Source organism: Colossoma macropomum, unplaced genomic scaffold (assembly GCF_904425465.1).
Source record: "Colossoma macropomum unplaced genomic scaffold, Colossoma_macropomum, whole genome shotgun sequence".
Taxonomy (NCBI): Eukaryota; Metazoa; Chordata; class Actinopteri; order Characiformes; family Serrasalmidae; genus Colossoma; species Colossoma macropomum.
The window spans coordinates 17,968-35,000 of record NW_023495290.1 but is presented as its reverse complement, the minus strand read 5'-3'; the positions used below and the strand labels follow the sequence as shown (position 1 = coordinate 35,000).

General features: G+C 40.6%; 1 protein-coding gene across 1 annotated transcript in view; it reads right to left on the bottom strand.

The window, feature by feature from the left end:
- Nucleotides 1-14,750, bottom strand: part of ednrbb (endothelin receptor type Bb) — a 17,241-nt gene extending 2,491 nt beyond the window's left edge. The window contains 9 exon segments of the mRNA XM_036561981.1: nucleotides 1,436-1,553; nucleotides 1,648-1,715; nucleotides 4,590-4,698; nucleotides 4,788-4,921; nucleotides 6,665-6,811; nucleotides 11,672-11,876; nucleotides 13,756-13,868; nucleotides 14,531-14,686; nucleotides 14,688-14,750. Coding sequence (XP_036417874.1) covers nucleotides 1,436-1,553; nucleotides 1,648-1,715; nucleotides 4,590-4,698; nucleotides 4,788-4,921; nucleotides 6,665-6,811; nucleotides 11,672-11,876; nucleotides 13,756-13,868; nucleotides 14,531-14,686; nucleotides 14,688-14,750 — 1,113 coding nt within the window.
- Between the last annotated feature and the right edge of the window lie 2,283 nt (nucleotides 14,751-17,033).

Below are 17,033 nucleotides of genomic sequence, written 5' to 3'. Positions count from 1 at the left end.
ACTGGCCTCTTTATTAGAAACAGAGAGTGGACTATCCACCCAAAAATATTCAGTCAGGAAAGAGAGGCTCTGTGGTCAGAAACTGACCATTGATGAAGGGCTATAGGATGTTAATTTTAGCACGGCTTCAAATAACAAGCCTTTTATTACAGAAAAACCTCCAGTCTGAAGGACAGAACTGAAGCACTACACACACAGTGAACAACATCAAATGCTTGGTTAGTGTGTGTTTATGTACAGTGCTAGCCAGTTTAACAACTAATCCATCTTAAGTTTCGTCTGTTTTAAAGGATTGTGATCTGTAATTTCTGTGTAATGTCAGAGAGATTAGATAAAAACTTTGGCTATAATAGCCATTGTGCTTCACGCTAAGTTGTTTTCCCTCTTTCCTTTAAACACCATATTGCGTGTTGTGCTTCGTTCTGTCCAACAAACTGGAGGTTTTTCTGTAATGAGAGGCTCTTTGCTTGAAGCTGGATTGAGCCTGACGTTGCTGGAGGCTGCAGGAGTCCAGCTTCACAGTGAGGACTGTAGCCAAACTGTCAGGCAAAGTCAAACATTATGGCTGGAAAATAAACATTTTCTTAATTTACCATGTTAAGCTTGGCACAGCTAATTTAATCGGTTTGTTCATTCATGAGCTGAAGAGTTCATTTGCAAAAACAAATATCTCACTGCTTCCTATAGAGTCACTATGAGTTATGAAGTTTAGTCTTTTCCACCCAAATGTTGGTCTTTATCCAGTATGAATCGTCTCTCATGGCTGAATCCAGAGTGGGTCTCTGTGAGACTCTGAGCTCTGTTTAGATCAGTAGCCGTTAGTTTCACACCTGTGTGCTGCTTTTTGTTGGGAGAAGGAGTCGTTTGAGATTCTGCCTCGAATAGTCGGCGGCAGTGCTGAGTCACATGACACAAATACTGCGCTCTGATTGGTGGAGAATAGCACTGGCGTTTGACCGTTTCTGCTGTAAAACATGAACTTGTGATGCCTCGACGATGAACAATAATGGCTTTAGTGGCTGAACGTGTTTAGGGTTCAGAGTGAGCTGAGGTTAGAGTAACTCACCACAGGCAGCTCCACTTTAAAGGAGGTTTATTGGTTTTTGCAAAGTTGTTCATTCAGATTTCTTGAGCTATAAGTGTCACGTCTGTCAACATGTTCTTTAAGTGTGACTCGAATCTGGATTGCTGACTCGAGTCCCCATCTGTGCTGACCCGTATGGCAAATTTTCTTGAGATATTTTATTTAAATATAGAAATCAATGGCTTACAAAACACAGAGATGTACACACAGCAAAACAGACTCAAAACAGAAACAGATCTCAGAATCTGAAATCTTAGAGGAAGATAAGTTTCTTATACTTTTGTGTTACAGATCAAATAAACAGTTGTAACCATGCAGGTCTTTATACAGAGTCTTTATGCCCTCTTATACAGGGCCGTATCTGATATTAAACAGGTTCCACTGCAGGGTCCAGCTGAAGAAGGTCATCCTTGCTTTACCTGGAACGTTCTTCTTCAGCAGGTCCACAGCAGGCAGGAGATCCTCAGGTCTGGAGACATAAGCAGGCTGTAAGAAGTGGCCTCTCTTTAGATGGAGGGTCGCCCTTGGTGGAGCTGTCTGAGGCCGGCTCTGTGACCTTTGACCTCAGAAAGTCTTGCGTCTCATCCGGGACGTCCAGACCAGGAGAGGAACGCCAGCAGCACAGCGACGACTGGGAGATGGAGTACAGTATTAGCAGTCTAGCCTCCCCGGTTTCTAATAAAGTGGCCAGTAAGTGGAAGTACAAGGTGGGTGTTTCCAATAAAGTGGCCAGTGCGTGGAAGTACAATATAGGGGTTTCTAATAAAGTGGCCAGTGAATGGAAGTACAAGGTGGGTGTTTCTAATAAAGTGGCCAGTAAGTGGAAGTACAAGGTAGATGTTTCTAATAAAGTGGCCAGTGAGTGGAAGTACAAGATGGGTGTTTCTAATAAAGTGGCCAGTGAGTGAAAGTACAAGGTAGGGGTTTCTAATAAAGTGGCCAGTGAGTGGAAGCACAAGGTAGATGTTTCTAATAAAGTGGCCAGTGCGTGGAAGTACAATATAGGGGTTTCTAATAAAGTGGCCAGTGAGTGGATTTACAAGGTGGGTGTTTCTATTAAAGTAGCCAGTGCGTGGACGTACAACATAGGGGTTTCCAATAAAGTGTCCAGTGAGTGTACATTAGCAGTCCATTCTATAAAACACTATCATCAGTGTTGCACTGAACTTTCTGACTCTGAATGAATCTCCCCGTAATGTACTTCAGCTCCTACTTCCTGGGACTTTGTTCCCCAAACAGTGTTCAAGGTTACCTTAAGTGAAGTCAGAGCGAAAGTTTTGATGATGTTAGACACGATAATCATGCAAGATTAATTCTACACTCCACCTGCTGCCACATCCGATTTCCAGCGGGATGCACGCTACTTATTCATAATTCATCTGTAAACAAAGCGCGCTGGCACAACTTCACTCCGCTCTCACGGAGCTAACAAGCTGCATTTCTGCCCTGCTTTACTGCTCTTTAGCTGTAACGTAATCAAATGTGAGCTGATGTTAAGAAATGTCAATGAATGAGCTTCAATCAACTGAATCAGCTGATTCAAACTCAGAGGGATGATCTGTCATTAGGCACAGTGACACTGCCTGGTGTCTTCACAGTATATACCTACACTGAACACAGATTTGAAGTCGTCTGTTGCTCTTCTGCTGGGTTAAAGGCACTGGGGGGATGGAGGGGGGCGGGGGGGGGCTCATGCCTCCTCCACTTTCGAAATTATGTTACAATCTAATTGAATTATAACTTTGGGGGTGGCGGGATGACATAGCTGAGTCGAAACAGAGATGTTATTACATAGCTGTCAATTACATTTGAACTCTAATTAAAGCAAAAATGGATTGTAGATTGTTGTTTTGTTTAATCAGGTCAGTATTGACAAAAGAAAAGAAACAGTGATGTTTTCTTTACTGGACTATGATTATTTATTGAACAGTTTTTAATAATCCTTCTTATTCTGCTTATTTATCTTCACAGTAATCATCATTGAAGTATTCTGCTAAAATCAGACAAAGAATTTGGACACAATGGAAAGAAAACAGTGCTGTTATGAACTGCAATAAAACTAAATCTCTAAGCTGCGCATGTATGGCATTATTATACTATTTAATAGTATTTTTAATGTTTGTGTTTTAACACATAAACAGTACACATATACTGCTGTATGTAGGCTGTAGCCTCCTGACGTTCACAGACAATCACTTTAACACGTTTCCCTGAACAGAAAACCTACACAAAATGTAGACGGACACACAAACCCACCAGTAAATAAGGAAATATGTCATGTTAAGGAAGAAAAATAAATTCTGATTCATGTGACTTTAAATCTGAAAGACTTTCATCACATTTGTGTCTCCATTGACAACAGAAACATCCTTCCATCCATTTCAGTGTGAAGAATCAGAGCTTTCTGTGAGCTCCCCTGTTTCCTATCACCGTATTAAAAATGCACAAAGCCTTTATTGTTGGACGTGTTTGTGTTTTGAGCTCATTCATGACAGAATTTGAAATTGGTAAGTGCTTTTTATTGTTTTTGTTCAATTGGAGTAACGATAAAGCGCCACTGATGTGTGACTTATATTCCTAATCATGTGTTTTCTTGTTAAAAAATATACTTTTGACATAAAAAATATAAATGAAAACACTGCTTTAAGCTTGAGCTCAGCTATAGCTGCTTTTCTCACATCTCCAGCAGGAAACTTTTCCACAAAAGTAGAACAGTTTCTGTAAAATGTCTCTCAACTCGAATTTTCCAGTTCCACCATAAATGATGCCTGAGAATGTAACGAGAAAGTTTGCACAAGAAGCTGGCGAAGGAGAAACTGACTTCAGATTCGCGACTTTTTAGTGTTTCAGTTTCTCATTGCAGATTAAACGTATCAGGAAACCAGCTGGAGTGAATATAAACACTAATAAGTCAATTTATCTCCAAATTATTGATGTTCATCTTAAATCTCTCTCTTTGCCGTTTCGTTAGCTACTAGCTAGGCGAGACTGTTGTCTGTGTTGCTATGGTGACCAGCAGTCTGCGCTGATCTTCAGGGTTAAAGGGTGAATTAGCAGTTCTACATTAACTCCAGAGTTTAAGACCATTTATTGTTAAACTGTGTTGAACGATCAGCAGAGCTTTATTTTACTGTAAAGGAGGATTATTTTATTTTTACCTACAAATCTGATTCAGCTGTGGAGCCGCAACAGGGCAGTAAAAGAGCCGCATGAGGCTCCGGAGCCACATGTTGCCGACCGCTGGTTTAGCTGAACAATTCATACAGGTGTTTCTACATAAATGTTTACTGACAGAATTCAGCAGCTGCCAGTTCACTTCTTTTATAGGCGTGTTTGAAGTCAGTGAGTTTGCTGTTCTTTTCTAAGTTCAGGGAAACGTGTTGAAGTTATTGGACATGGACAATCGACCGTGCGCTACAAAAGCAGCAGATAGACATTAAGCAGAGAAGTGCTGGAGTATTTCTTTAAAAGCACTCAGCCAGACAGACTCAGTCTCTGACGTTACCTGGAAGTGTTTCTTAAACCTCTTGCTGGCGGCGTACAGAGCGATGGGATTGATGCAGGAGTTCAGCGAGGCCATGTTGATGCCCAGGTAGTCCAGAACAAGGAAGGTGCTGGAACACCAAAAAGCAAAACGTTGTACCAGCACAGCAACACCGATGCGATGAGTGCGACTCTTATTGCTTTTCTCTCTCTGTCCTACCTCAGCAGGTCACATCTGCCGGGGTCTTTCTCGTCGTAGATGGTCAGCTTCAAAATCCTGCTCAGGTGCAGAGGAAACCAGCAGACGGCAAACGCGAGAACCAGACAGAACACGGCCCGGGCTGCTTCCCGTCTCTGTGGGGGGGACGGGACAGAACCAACAAACATAACAGCTCAGTGGGCCAAGCGTTAAAGCTATAGTTTTATAGCTTTAAGTTATATATATATTTTTTGTCCACATTAGGAAGTGTTTACCCATGTGATGATTGGGTTCTGAGAAGATTGGGTTCTGTAGCTGAACAGACATTAGACTACATCATGAGCACAGCTAACTGTAGGGCTGAATGATTTTTGAAAAATATCTAATTGCGATTTTTCTGACCGATATTGCGATTATGATTTAAATTGCAATTGCAAGGGTTCCACTATTGTTACAAGCCAAAGAACCCTTTTTTGGTACTATATAGAACCATTTCTGCGAAGAGTGTATGTAGAACTTGTTTGAAAAGGGTTCTATGTAGCACCAAAAGGGTTCCACTATAGCTACAAGCTTGATATTATAACAATAGAAGTGGTGCACAACAATGCTCCAAATCTGACTCATTTTGTCCTGCATACATTTTCCCCCCCAAATGACCCCGGATCCTCTGAATTACGGGTCATTAAGGGGTCAAAATACAAATGATTCTACTAGCATTGAACTAAGTCAGCTGTTAACCTTCAACACTGTTATATAACAACACCAACTACTCAAAACTCAACCGCCAAAGCCTCCAAACTACCACACTGGACAAAGCTTGGTGGTTTGCATGGGGCATTCTGGTGAACTTTCCAGGATTTCCTGGATTTTGGGAAAAAATGCCAATCCCAGACTCAAAGGTCCTGGAATCTGAGCATTTTTCACATGTTAGCATTTCATATGGAGTTTAAACTGCTTCTTTTATCCAGTCAAATCATTTGCACACAGAGAATGGGTTTGATTGGTCCACATTACCCTCAACATAGGGACAGCTGTTCCGAATGGTGGATAGTTGGGCGCTAGACAGCACTGATATGTGATAACTGTGAAGACTGGGCTCCGTAGCTGACCAGATATTAGACTACATCATGAGCATAACTAACTGTAGGGCTGAATGATTTTGGAAAAATATCTAATTGCCATTTTCTGACCAATATTGCAATTACGACTTAAATTGCAATTGCAAGCGTTCCACTATTGTTACAAGCCAAAGAACCCCTTTTTGGTACTATAGAACCATTTCTGCTGAGAGTGTATACAGAACCTGTTTGAAAAGGGTTCTATGTAGCACCAAAAGGGTTCCACTATTGCTACAAGCTTGATATTATAACAATAAAAGAGCTCTTTTTTCAAAAAAGGTTCTATATAGAACCATATACAGTACATTCTCCATCACTCTGATGAACCATTTCATGATGCAAAGAACCATTTGATCATGCAAAGGGTTCTTTGAGTGTTCATGGTTCTTTATACGTTTTCTTTACTAAAGAACCCTTAAAGAACCATCCTTTTTAGAGTGTATACGGCATCTCAAGTCTCAATTTTGACCATATTTGTGTCCAGTGGCTGCAGATATGACGTTCTACCCAACATGTCTATTTGTTGGTTCCATACACAGGGTAGAACATCTACCCCTTTCCACATGTTGGCTCATGGCTCTGGGAGAAGCTCCACCCACGTCTCTTCCTTCTGCTATGTACAACGCCTGTTCCTGCAGTCTGTCCTCTCACAGATCTTTTCCAAAACCTTTTCATTGTGTTCTGTTGGCTTGTAGATTAAGTTTATATGTGTATATTGAGTTTGAGGATCCCATACAAGCACAGGAACCCACATATTCAGACACCACACCAGCTGTGTACCTGTTTAAGGTGGTAGTTCATCTCCGTGCGCTGACCACCTCCCCTCAGCATCTCCCAGCTCATTCGGCCGTAGAAGACTGCAGTGCAGGCCAGAGGCACGAGGAAGTAGAACCCAAACAGCCACCAGTCTTTAGCTGCTTTATAAAACTGCACGAGAAGAGAGAACGACTGTAAAAATAGGACACTGCAGGACAATATCATTACTGTTTATAGAACAGCTGGTAGATATTTTGAAGAGAACATAGTATTTGTATTTCACAGGTGATTACTAGACTTACCTCTTCAGTTCAGGCCATAAAACTCAGTCAAAAACAAGGAAAAAACTGACCTCTACAATAATACTAATTTCTGCTGGCACCTCTATGGGGTTTCCAAAAGTGTGTTAAACATGCCAAACTGGAGACCTTCCAGGCCAAAGTGCTGTGGAGATCAGGGTTTACCCTCATCTAATGCTCTGAATTAGCTGATGATGTGAATCAGGTGTGTTTAATGAGGCAGTGTCCTGAAGTCTGGAGCAGAGGTCTGCAATGGACTGTTTTTTTAGTCCCGCTCCCACCTGCAGTTCTGGTAGGGTGAACTGACATCCAATATCTGACGCAATCTATTCACAAATGCATTATTCTCTGCTGAAATAACTCGGCAGTCATTGTCATCAGGCTCACTGCGAGAAACTTCACCAAAGACCTTTTATTCCCAGCAAACATGAAGCAGGAATTAAACCACAGAGGGGATATTTTTGGTGTTTTGCTGGGCAGCTGTGGCCGCCAGACTGAAGGCTCCACCATCTCTGTGAGATACGAGAATCTGCATGTTGTTTACGTGATCGGCTGCTTCACAGCTCTTTAGAATGACTTCATTCATTTTAACTGTTTTGCTGTTATCATTATATATTGTGTATATATAAGATTAGTGATCGTCCTACTTTATTTAGGCTATTCATTAATGTGCGAAATTTCTCTTCGTGCGTGCTTCGTCCCGCTCCCGCCTGCAGTAGGCTAGTTACCCTGCACTGAGGATTAGTCCCACACCGCAAGATATTGTGGCAGGTCCAGCAGGAATCCACGGAAGTACAGACCTCTAGTCTGCAGTGTTTTGGCCCTCGAGGACTGGAGCCTGACACGTGTGTTAAAGCTAAGCTGACAGATGTTTGAAGCTTGTAAAAGACATTCCAGATGTTTTATTTGAGTTGTATGTATCAGTTTTACAGTGTCTCAGTAAAGAGTCCTGACATAGAGCTGCTCCCAACCAATGGGAGAGCTCGCTTGGCTGGATCGACCTACATACCACAGAATAAACAATCCTGATTGAATGATTTTCCAGTGGATATTTGAAGATTGTAACCCTTTTGTTTCCAACCAAAACTCAACCATGAAATAAGAGTATTACTACAATACTTGGGGTTAAATAGATCAACCATGATGATTATAATAAATAAAAATCAACAAAAAATGTAATGTATTTTTTGTTATTGTACAGAAATCAATAGGCCTTCTCTGAAGCCCTAGAACCTCCTGAGAGTTGCCCACTGGGTCATATATATCATGCAACCTGTTGGACAAACTGCGGACTTCAAATCTTAATTTGGTTCTGGATTTTGTTTTAATAGCAAGTTGTTCTTAAACTGAGTCTTAGTGTATGTTCCTGGGTGGAACCTACATTTTCCATTTAAAAAGTCAGAAAGTGAAAGTGCTCTCCAAAAGAAATCCCCCCAGACCTCCTCACATTCCTCCACACTCCTGCTTTAAAGGATGGGCACCAGCACAGCATTTTCTGATGTTATCACATCTCTAGAGCTGCATCCTGGACAGCTAAACACGCTTTAGGCTTTACTCAAGCTTTATTGTGTTCAAGTTTTTAAGCCCCCGATGGCTCAGATGTTAGAGCCAAGTCTGGATTATGGGTACTGTTACCCCCCCCAGTTCTCCCCCTTCAAAAACAAACTCACTCACTCGCATGTGAAGATCACTGCGCAAAGAAATGTGCCTAAGCTCTCCACAAGGAGGCCCTGCAGTCTCCATGAACCCACGCCACAGCTCAGAAGCAGAGTTAATGAAAAACTGTAAAACTCCTCTCCTTCCAGCTACACAGTTATGAGTTTAGGAGGTGGAAATGCACGTAGGGTGCAATCCTAAGGCCCTGTTTAATTTTGGGGCATGTTTTTTCATATCTGTCCCAGTGTCAGGTTATCTGGAACATGTTTTGTAGATCTGTTTCTATTTTGGGGTAATCTGGAGCATGATTTGTAGATCTGTTCCTGTGTCAGGGTAATCTGGAGCAGGTTTTATAGATCTGCTCCTGTGTTGGGGTAATCTGGAGCATGTTTTGTAGATTTGTTCCTGTGTCAGGGTAATCTGGAGCATGATTTGTAGATCTGTTCTTGTGTCAGGGTAATCTGGGGCATGATTTGTAGATCTGTTCCTGTGTTAGGGTAATCTGGAGCATGTTTTGTAGATTTGTTCCTGTGCCGGAGTAATCTGGAGCATGATTTGTAGATCTGTCTCAATGTTGGGTTGATCTGGGGCATGATTTGTAGATCTGTTCTTGCGTTGGGTTAATCTGGAGTATGATTTGTAAATCTGTTTCTATGTCGGGGTAATCCTGAGCGTGTTTTGTAGATCCTCCCCATCAGGCTGTTAGTGAGCGTCAGGTCATTGGTAAGCGGAGCATCTGTGATGAGGTAATCCGGAGCATGTTTTGTAGATCTGCCCCTGTGCTGGGCTAATCTGGATACTGTTGGTCTCTTTCCTTCAAACTCCACATTTGCTGCATGCAGCGCTTTGTTCTGCCCATCAGACTGAAGGTTGTTCCAGAATGAAAGGCTTGTTATTTTAAGCTGTGTAAACCTGGCGCAGCTACAAGCTGTAAAAGAAAAGCCTTACAGTAATTTCTGTGCACGATCGCAGCAAAACTGACACACACAGTCAAATATGGAAGGTTAGAAATGAAAACTTGTATTAATTCACTGCTTTAAGGTTTTTGGCCCTATTTTAATCGGTTTTGTGTCTTTCCTCCGGTTTAGATTACATGAGTCTTAAGTCTCAAGTCACAGTCAAGTTGCAACTTAACATGCAAGTCAAGTCTGGGTTGCTGACTCGAGCCCTCATCACTGGGTTGGGCCACAGGTGGTGCGTCCTTTTGTGTACTGGACTGTGTTTCTCTTCATTCGCATGACACAGGCTGAGAATCTGGGTCCACGTGTCACAGAAGGCCTTGCATATGCATACGTGATGGATTTTCTTGTAGTTCATCCGGACAGACCAGCAGAATAGAGACCTTACTACGGAATCGAGCGGGGGCAGCAGATGAGTTGCCGAAGGTAAAAGGCTGTCTGCTGGCAGGGGACTTTTCTACACAGTGTGTCCCTACTAACTGTTTTTAGATGACTGTGTGTCGTGCGGGTGATGGAATCACACTGCAACACCATCGCTGGGTAAAGACACTGTCCTACTAATCTTCTGCTACACGCTCAGAAACTGAATTCTGCTAACCAGAGAGCAGTGAGGGGGGACATCATCAAAACATCTGCAGACTGATCTCTCAAACAGCCTGAAGCTAATGAATCGTGTACTTTCAGGGTGGCGAAATGGTGAAACAGTCTAAAATGGGGAGTTTTGTGCCAGGCTGAAAAAAGCTCTATAATGTTCATATGATCCACACGGTCACTCTGACAGACTGTAATACACTACAGGAAGTGTAGGGGGCGATATGGCTTCTACTGTTTCATTTAAAAAGCCTCTATAATGTTCATATGATCCACACGGTCACTGTGACAGACTGTAATACACTACAGGAAGTGTAGGGGGCGATATGGCTTCTACTGTTTCATTTAAAAAGCCTCTATAATGTTCATATGATCCACACAGTCACTCTGACAGACTGTAATACACTACAGGAAGTGTAGGGGGCGATATGGCTTCTACTGTTTCATTTAAAAAGCGCTCTATAATGCTTCCCTTCACTACGACAAAGTAGGTTCAGAAATAATAATAATTCTGAGGGACCTGCCAGGAACCTGTCTGTTAGAACAAATCTCTACTGCCTTCTAGGCAGGGAGCGTCCATAAACGACATGGAGACAAACACATGAAGAGATAAAGCAGGAAGTGAAATGAAAAAGGAGTAATTATAGTTTACCAACAGCTTTGAATACTGAAACCACCCACTTTTCGGCGGCGCCAAGAAGAAAGTCTTTAATAGCATGTTTTGTAGATCTGCCCCTGTGTTGAGCTAATCTGGAGCATGTTTTGTAGATCTGCCCCTGTGTTGAGCTAATCTGGAGCATGTTTTGTAGATCTGCCCCTGTGTTGAGCTAATCTGGAGCATGTTTTGTAGATCTGCCCCTGTGTTGAGCTTATCTGGAGCATGTTTTATAGATCTGCCCCTGTGTTGAGCTAATCTGGAGCATGTTTTGTAGATCTGCCCCTGTGTTGAGCTAATCTGGAGCATGTTTTGTAGATCTGCCCCTGTGTTGAGCTTATCTGGAGCATGTTTTATAGATCTGCCCCTGTGTTGAGCTAATCTGGAGCATGTTTTATAGATCTGCCCCTGTGTTGAGCTAATCTGGAGCATGTTTTGTAGATCTGCCCCTGTGTTGAGCTAATCTGGAGCATGTTTTGTAGATCTGCCCCTGTGTTGAGCTAATCTGGAGCATGTTTTGTAGATCTGCCCCTGTGTTGAGCTAATCTGGAGCATGTTTTGTAGATCTGCCCCTGTGTTGAGCTTATCTGGAGCATGTTTTGTAGATCTGCCCCTGTGTTGATCTTATCTGGTGCATGTTTTGTAGATGTATTATAAATTTAATTTAATTAATTTCTAACACTGGAACTATGCCTCTTTGACTGTACCAAGAATATGGCCTTTAATAGTTTTAACAAAAAGGAATATTTTCAGGCTCTGCAAGGCTTCATTACTTCTCTTACAGGTGAAAAACTTGCAAAACATTTCTATTTTACTGCCGTACAGTGCCCTCAGCATGTTTGGGCATTTGAGATTTGTTTTAGTACATTACCTTCATAAACTGTGAGGACTGCACTGGGTGAAGCAGACATATCCTCAGCCGCTCTCCTTTATAGTCCATCGTAATCAGATCAAACGCTACAGCCTCTGGGACGGCCAGCAGGGTCGATACGGTCCATATTAAGACCAGTTTAAAAGCCGTCCACTTCGGAAGCCCCAGCGCTTTGATAAGACTCCTGGACGCAACAACTCGATACCTTTCGGATAAAAACACAATATTTCAGTTTCAGGGACACATACACTGAACCCACAGTGGCTGGGAGCAGCGTAAACACATATATCATATTAAAAACAACTAGATTGAATTTAAATATGTAGCTCAAAAAATGCTGTGATAATTTAATCTCTCTTAAATTGTAACTTCATAGGAGAAGTAACAGCACATTCTGAACCCCAATGTGCACTAATGTAATTTCATTTTATTCCAACAGATTTATAAGAATACATGTTATTTACACAGCACTTTCCATACACATAATGCAGTTTTCATACAAATGGAAGAAATCGCTCACCAGATAAGGAGAGCATCACGCTAAAACTGAAGTTATCTAGATAGTTTACCTCAATTTGGCTCTTTCTCCGACTGAAAGGGTAAAAACTCGGTCCATTTAGTGCTGAATAAGAGAGAAACTTTTAGTTTTTCTGATTTTACTATTTTTATGATTTGTTTTTCTTTTTTTTGACAACTGAGGTAGGAGTTACACTAATGCTAGCTTGTTTGTCTCTATTAGTGTGTAGCCAGAGCAGGACTTACAGCTGCTACAGCTCAGCAGCTAGGCTAGGGGTCGCAACCCAAATGTTAAAAAGAGGCATTTTGTCCTTTCAACAAAAATCAAACCACCCTGGGAGCCACAACATTTTATGTCTGTTTTACCATCTCAGTAAATTATAATATTAAAAAACATAGCCTTTGCTCTGCTTTAAGCTGTAGCTCAGCTATAGCTGCTTTTCTCGCGTCTCCAGCAGGAAACTTTTCCTCAAAACTAGAACAGTTTCTTGTAAAATGTCTCTCAATGTTTGACTTCTTATGAGGCTGAAGTCGCTTCTCATTCACCAGCTTCTTGTTTGAATTTTCCCGTTCCACCTTAAATAGTGCCAGAGGCACCAGAATGTAACTGCTGCACCATTTAAGGTGGAACGGGAAAATTTGAACGAGAATCAGGCGAATGAGAAACTGACTTCAGTTTTGTGACATTTTAATGTTTCAGTTTCTCGTTGCAGATTAAACGTATCAGGAAACCAGCTGGAGTGATTATAAACACTAATAAGTCCATTAATTTCTCTTTGCCTTCGTTAGCTACTAGCTTGGCAAGATTGTCTGTTGTCTGTCTGTTGTTGTCTGTGTTGCTATGGTGACCAGCAGTCTGTGCTGATCTTCAGGGTTAAAGGGTGAATTAGCAGTTCTACATTAACTCCAGAGTTTAAGACCATTTATTGTTAAACTGTGTTGAACGATCAGCAGAGCTTTATTTTACTGTAAAGGAGGATTATTTTATTTTTACCTACTAATCTGATTCTCCTGTGGAGCCACAAGAGGGCAGTAAAAGAGCTGCATGTTGTCGACCCCTGGACTAGGCTAACAGTCAGAACTGGTTGACACCACAGGGTTTCCCAAAGGTTGTATGACGTAACCTCAATGCAAACCAGTGTAATTATATTTTATTTTAGTGTTTAACGTTATAAACTTTATTTGTAGAGCACTTTTCATACGTCAGATACTAAAGTTCAGTAACAGTAATAAAAGAAAAGTATGTTGAATCAGTGAAAGTTTATGAAAGAGTATTCATAAAACAACAAAAGACAATAAAAACACATTAAAAACAATACATGCAAAAAAGGTACAACTATAAATAAAAGCCAAATTAAAGAGATACAATTTCAAGTTTCTTACTAGTGTGACTGAGCTCCACTGTCTAATAGAAAGTGAACTGTGTTCTACGGTTTAGAAGCAGAATAACAGAAACAGTGTTTTGTTTTCTGTAATCTACAGGGAAAAAAATATAAAAACAAAAGCTACAGAGGTTTGACATGACATTTTCAGTGAATTGTACATGATCTATGCTAAATGCTGCTCACCTGTCAATGCTCAGAGCACACAGACTCAGGACTGTGATTCCTACAGTGGTTTTCTGGACGAACGGGATGAGTTTACAGAGCGTGACTCCGAATGGCCAGTCGACAGCCAGAAGCTAATAAAAAACACCAAAAATGAGAAATTTATCTTGGGTTCAATACAAATCTGTTCAAAATGATGTGAAAACACTGTCAGGGTTCCTCAGGAAGTGCTGAGGGGTGCAATAATCTTAACTACCAAGATCTTTTAGTGCAGAAATTAAAGGGAAATTCTACCAATTTTTCAAGATTTCTGCATAATTAAATGGTTATGATGTAATCAGAGTCGTTCAGAGTGGTTTGGTGTGAAACGCTCTGTTCTACAGAAACTTGCAGAGTCAGAACTGTTCACAGTGGTGGTGATAGGAACCAGACGTCCACCTCTAAAAGCCCCCTCACAGAAAGTTACAACAGTAAATTGCACTGTGAGACGATTTGTATGATTTTTATGATAGTTTTGGCATACAATTTTGGGATTTTTTTTTTTTAAACCATTCAAGACAAAATATAACACTCAAAGAAAACTCAGTTTTAACACATGTAGGTTCACTGTTGGACATGGGGACCCCTGGTTCCTATCACCACCACTGTAAAGACATCTGTGAGCTTCTCCACAATAAACATCTCAGCCACTAAGTTATGCAGAAATTCTGAAAAATCTTCATTCCCCTTTAACCATTTCAGAATTCCCCTTTAAGCAAGGGCAAAAAAGAGAGCTGGAACTCTGGACTGAACTCACCTTATAAACATTGACTGGAATATCAATAACAATGTGGACGAGGTCTCCCAGAGCGAGGCTGGCGATGAGAATATTCGGGCCGTTTCTCATGCATTTGTGTGCCTTGATTATCCTGAGTAGAGTCACATTCCCGATGATTCCGAACAGGAAGACGAAAACACGACACAAACGTGTTGATATATTTGAAGACATCCTTTATCCTGGTCGGGCCGCTGCACATGGGGAGCAGCGCTGATCGGTTTGGGCCCTTGAGCTGTGGGCTTGAGCTGTTTGGGGCGTTCCACTGGTTCTCTGTGATGTTTTGGGGCGGAGAAGCTGCTCTGAAGGAATCCTCAGACTGTACATGGGCTAAAAGGATTATTTTAAAGGATGCTAATATCAGGAATATAGTCGTCTTCTCCATGCCTTCACCCTGCCAGCCAGCCTGCAGAGTCAAAACCAAGAGCTACAATTGAAAAAGAGTCAAATGTGGAAGATAACTTTCAATATGAGTGAACAAAATGACAATATTTAATATTTATGTGAAAGAAACAAAAGGGCCAGTAAGTGGAACCTCACTCCCATAACTACAGAACTTAGAGTAGTTATTGAACAATAACTCTTAAAAATAATACAAAAAAGCCTTAAGATTAATAACTAAACACCTACCACAGCTTCATATCAGACAGTGCCTTTTAACAGCCTTACATACATATAAGCCCAGTGCTGATTCAGCCACACCTCCCTGTAACGCAGCCAGCGTAGCTCACTAGTGTAGCGTAGGTGAATAAAATGATGTATCTCCCCGACTCATAACCTCAGTGCGTCACTCAGTGAAGCCCTCGGGCAGCTCATGCTTGGTTCTCCAGTTCTCCTTGTGCTTCAGACCCAGCCAGCTCACCCCAGGGGTCAGGTGACGTTCAGCTAACAGAACTAACAGCAGCTAACAGTCACTGGAGTTACAGTGAGTAACAGATAAATCACTGCACTGTAAAACAAAACAGCCTTTCAGTTCTCAGAGCAAAACATTCTTACTAACTGCTTTAACCTCTTCAACTCCTTGAGACCACCAGTGGTTCCAAAACGCACTTCATCATATTCTTCATAACTTTCATATTTCATAAGCTACATTCTAAAGGTGGGGGTCGTAAGAGAGCTGTAACTGTCTTCTTTCCAGTCAAATAGATGGGTGATGTAATTTTAAACCCTTATAATAAAAGAAGCTGAACTCAGTTTTTTTCTACTGAAAGTCGACCCATTTTTCCACAAATCTGGGCTGTAAAACTATAAACAGATGGCGTCTCTTCAGTGATCTGCTCTGTAAACATTTTATAAAATAATACAAAGAGCATCTCAGATTTTTGTCTTTCAGCAGTAAATTGTAAGCATATAGCAATATGTGTGATCATAAAACACATGTTCTGTTAATTTAAAGAGAACTTTTACCAAAAAGAAATCAATAAAATAAAAATTTACATTTATTTCATGCAGTTACTGCATTTGCCTTATGATTTGGTCACTTAAATTCAGATGGAAAAAAAATACAAAATACACACTGGTGAATAAGAGGTTAAAGCTCCTAAATTTTCCACAAGACGTTATTATTCTCAGCAATTATAAGAGGAAACTTCAAAAATACTTGTATAGTATTTCACTGTATTTTATGTAGTTTTATATGTAGATTTTTTTGCATTCTCTGCTGAAAAAAACAAAACAGCACAGGCCAACATGAACACCATGGGGGACTAGGGTGGTTTATGCTGGTCTAGTGCTGGTTTAGTCACCCAACATGGCCCTACTGGTTGACCAGCACACTAGTATTCAAAACACACTATATGCTGGTTTTGCTGGTAACCAGGCATGCTGGTCTATGCTGGTTTTTCTAGGATGGTTGTCATTTATCTCTGTCACTTTGTTGGCTCTTATTTTTAGCCTTCATTTAATTGTTTGTTTGTTTTCTGAATTACAGTCCTTGTTTACTTAGCAACCTGCCAGTTCATATCTCATTGATCTCTATAGATAACAATTAAACTTTTAGTCTCCAGCCACCTTCAGACAGCCTGTAACTGTTTTAGCTGAGTTTAACTCTTCACTTCTTTATTTATTATTATTAGTATTAGTATTATTCATGTATTTTATTTTAATATTTTATTGCAGCTGTTTTATTTGATGTTAATTCTTTTACTTTTCTATTCCAGTAAATAATTTAATAAAAGTTTTCTTATTGCTTTCTACCTAAGTTGGTTCATTCTACATTTTAATGTTTTCATTATATATTTCATTGATATTTTATGCCTGTTTTCTATTTGAGCTGTTATTTTTCAAATATTATTATAATTATTATTATACATTTTTTTGTCTTGATTTTCATTTGTTTTAGTTGGTAAATTTCATTTAAACTTTTTCAATCCCTTGTTATTTGCTCAGCCACATTGTAAATGAGCTAAAAATCACCCTGATTGATTGATTGATTGATTGATTGATTGATTGATTTTTTTGTCTGCTTGTTTTCAGTAACTCATGT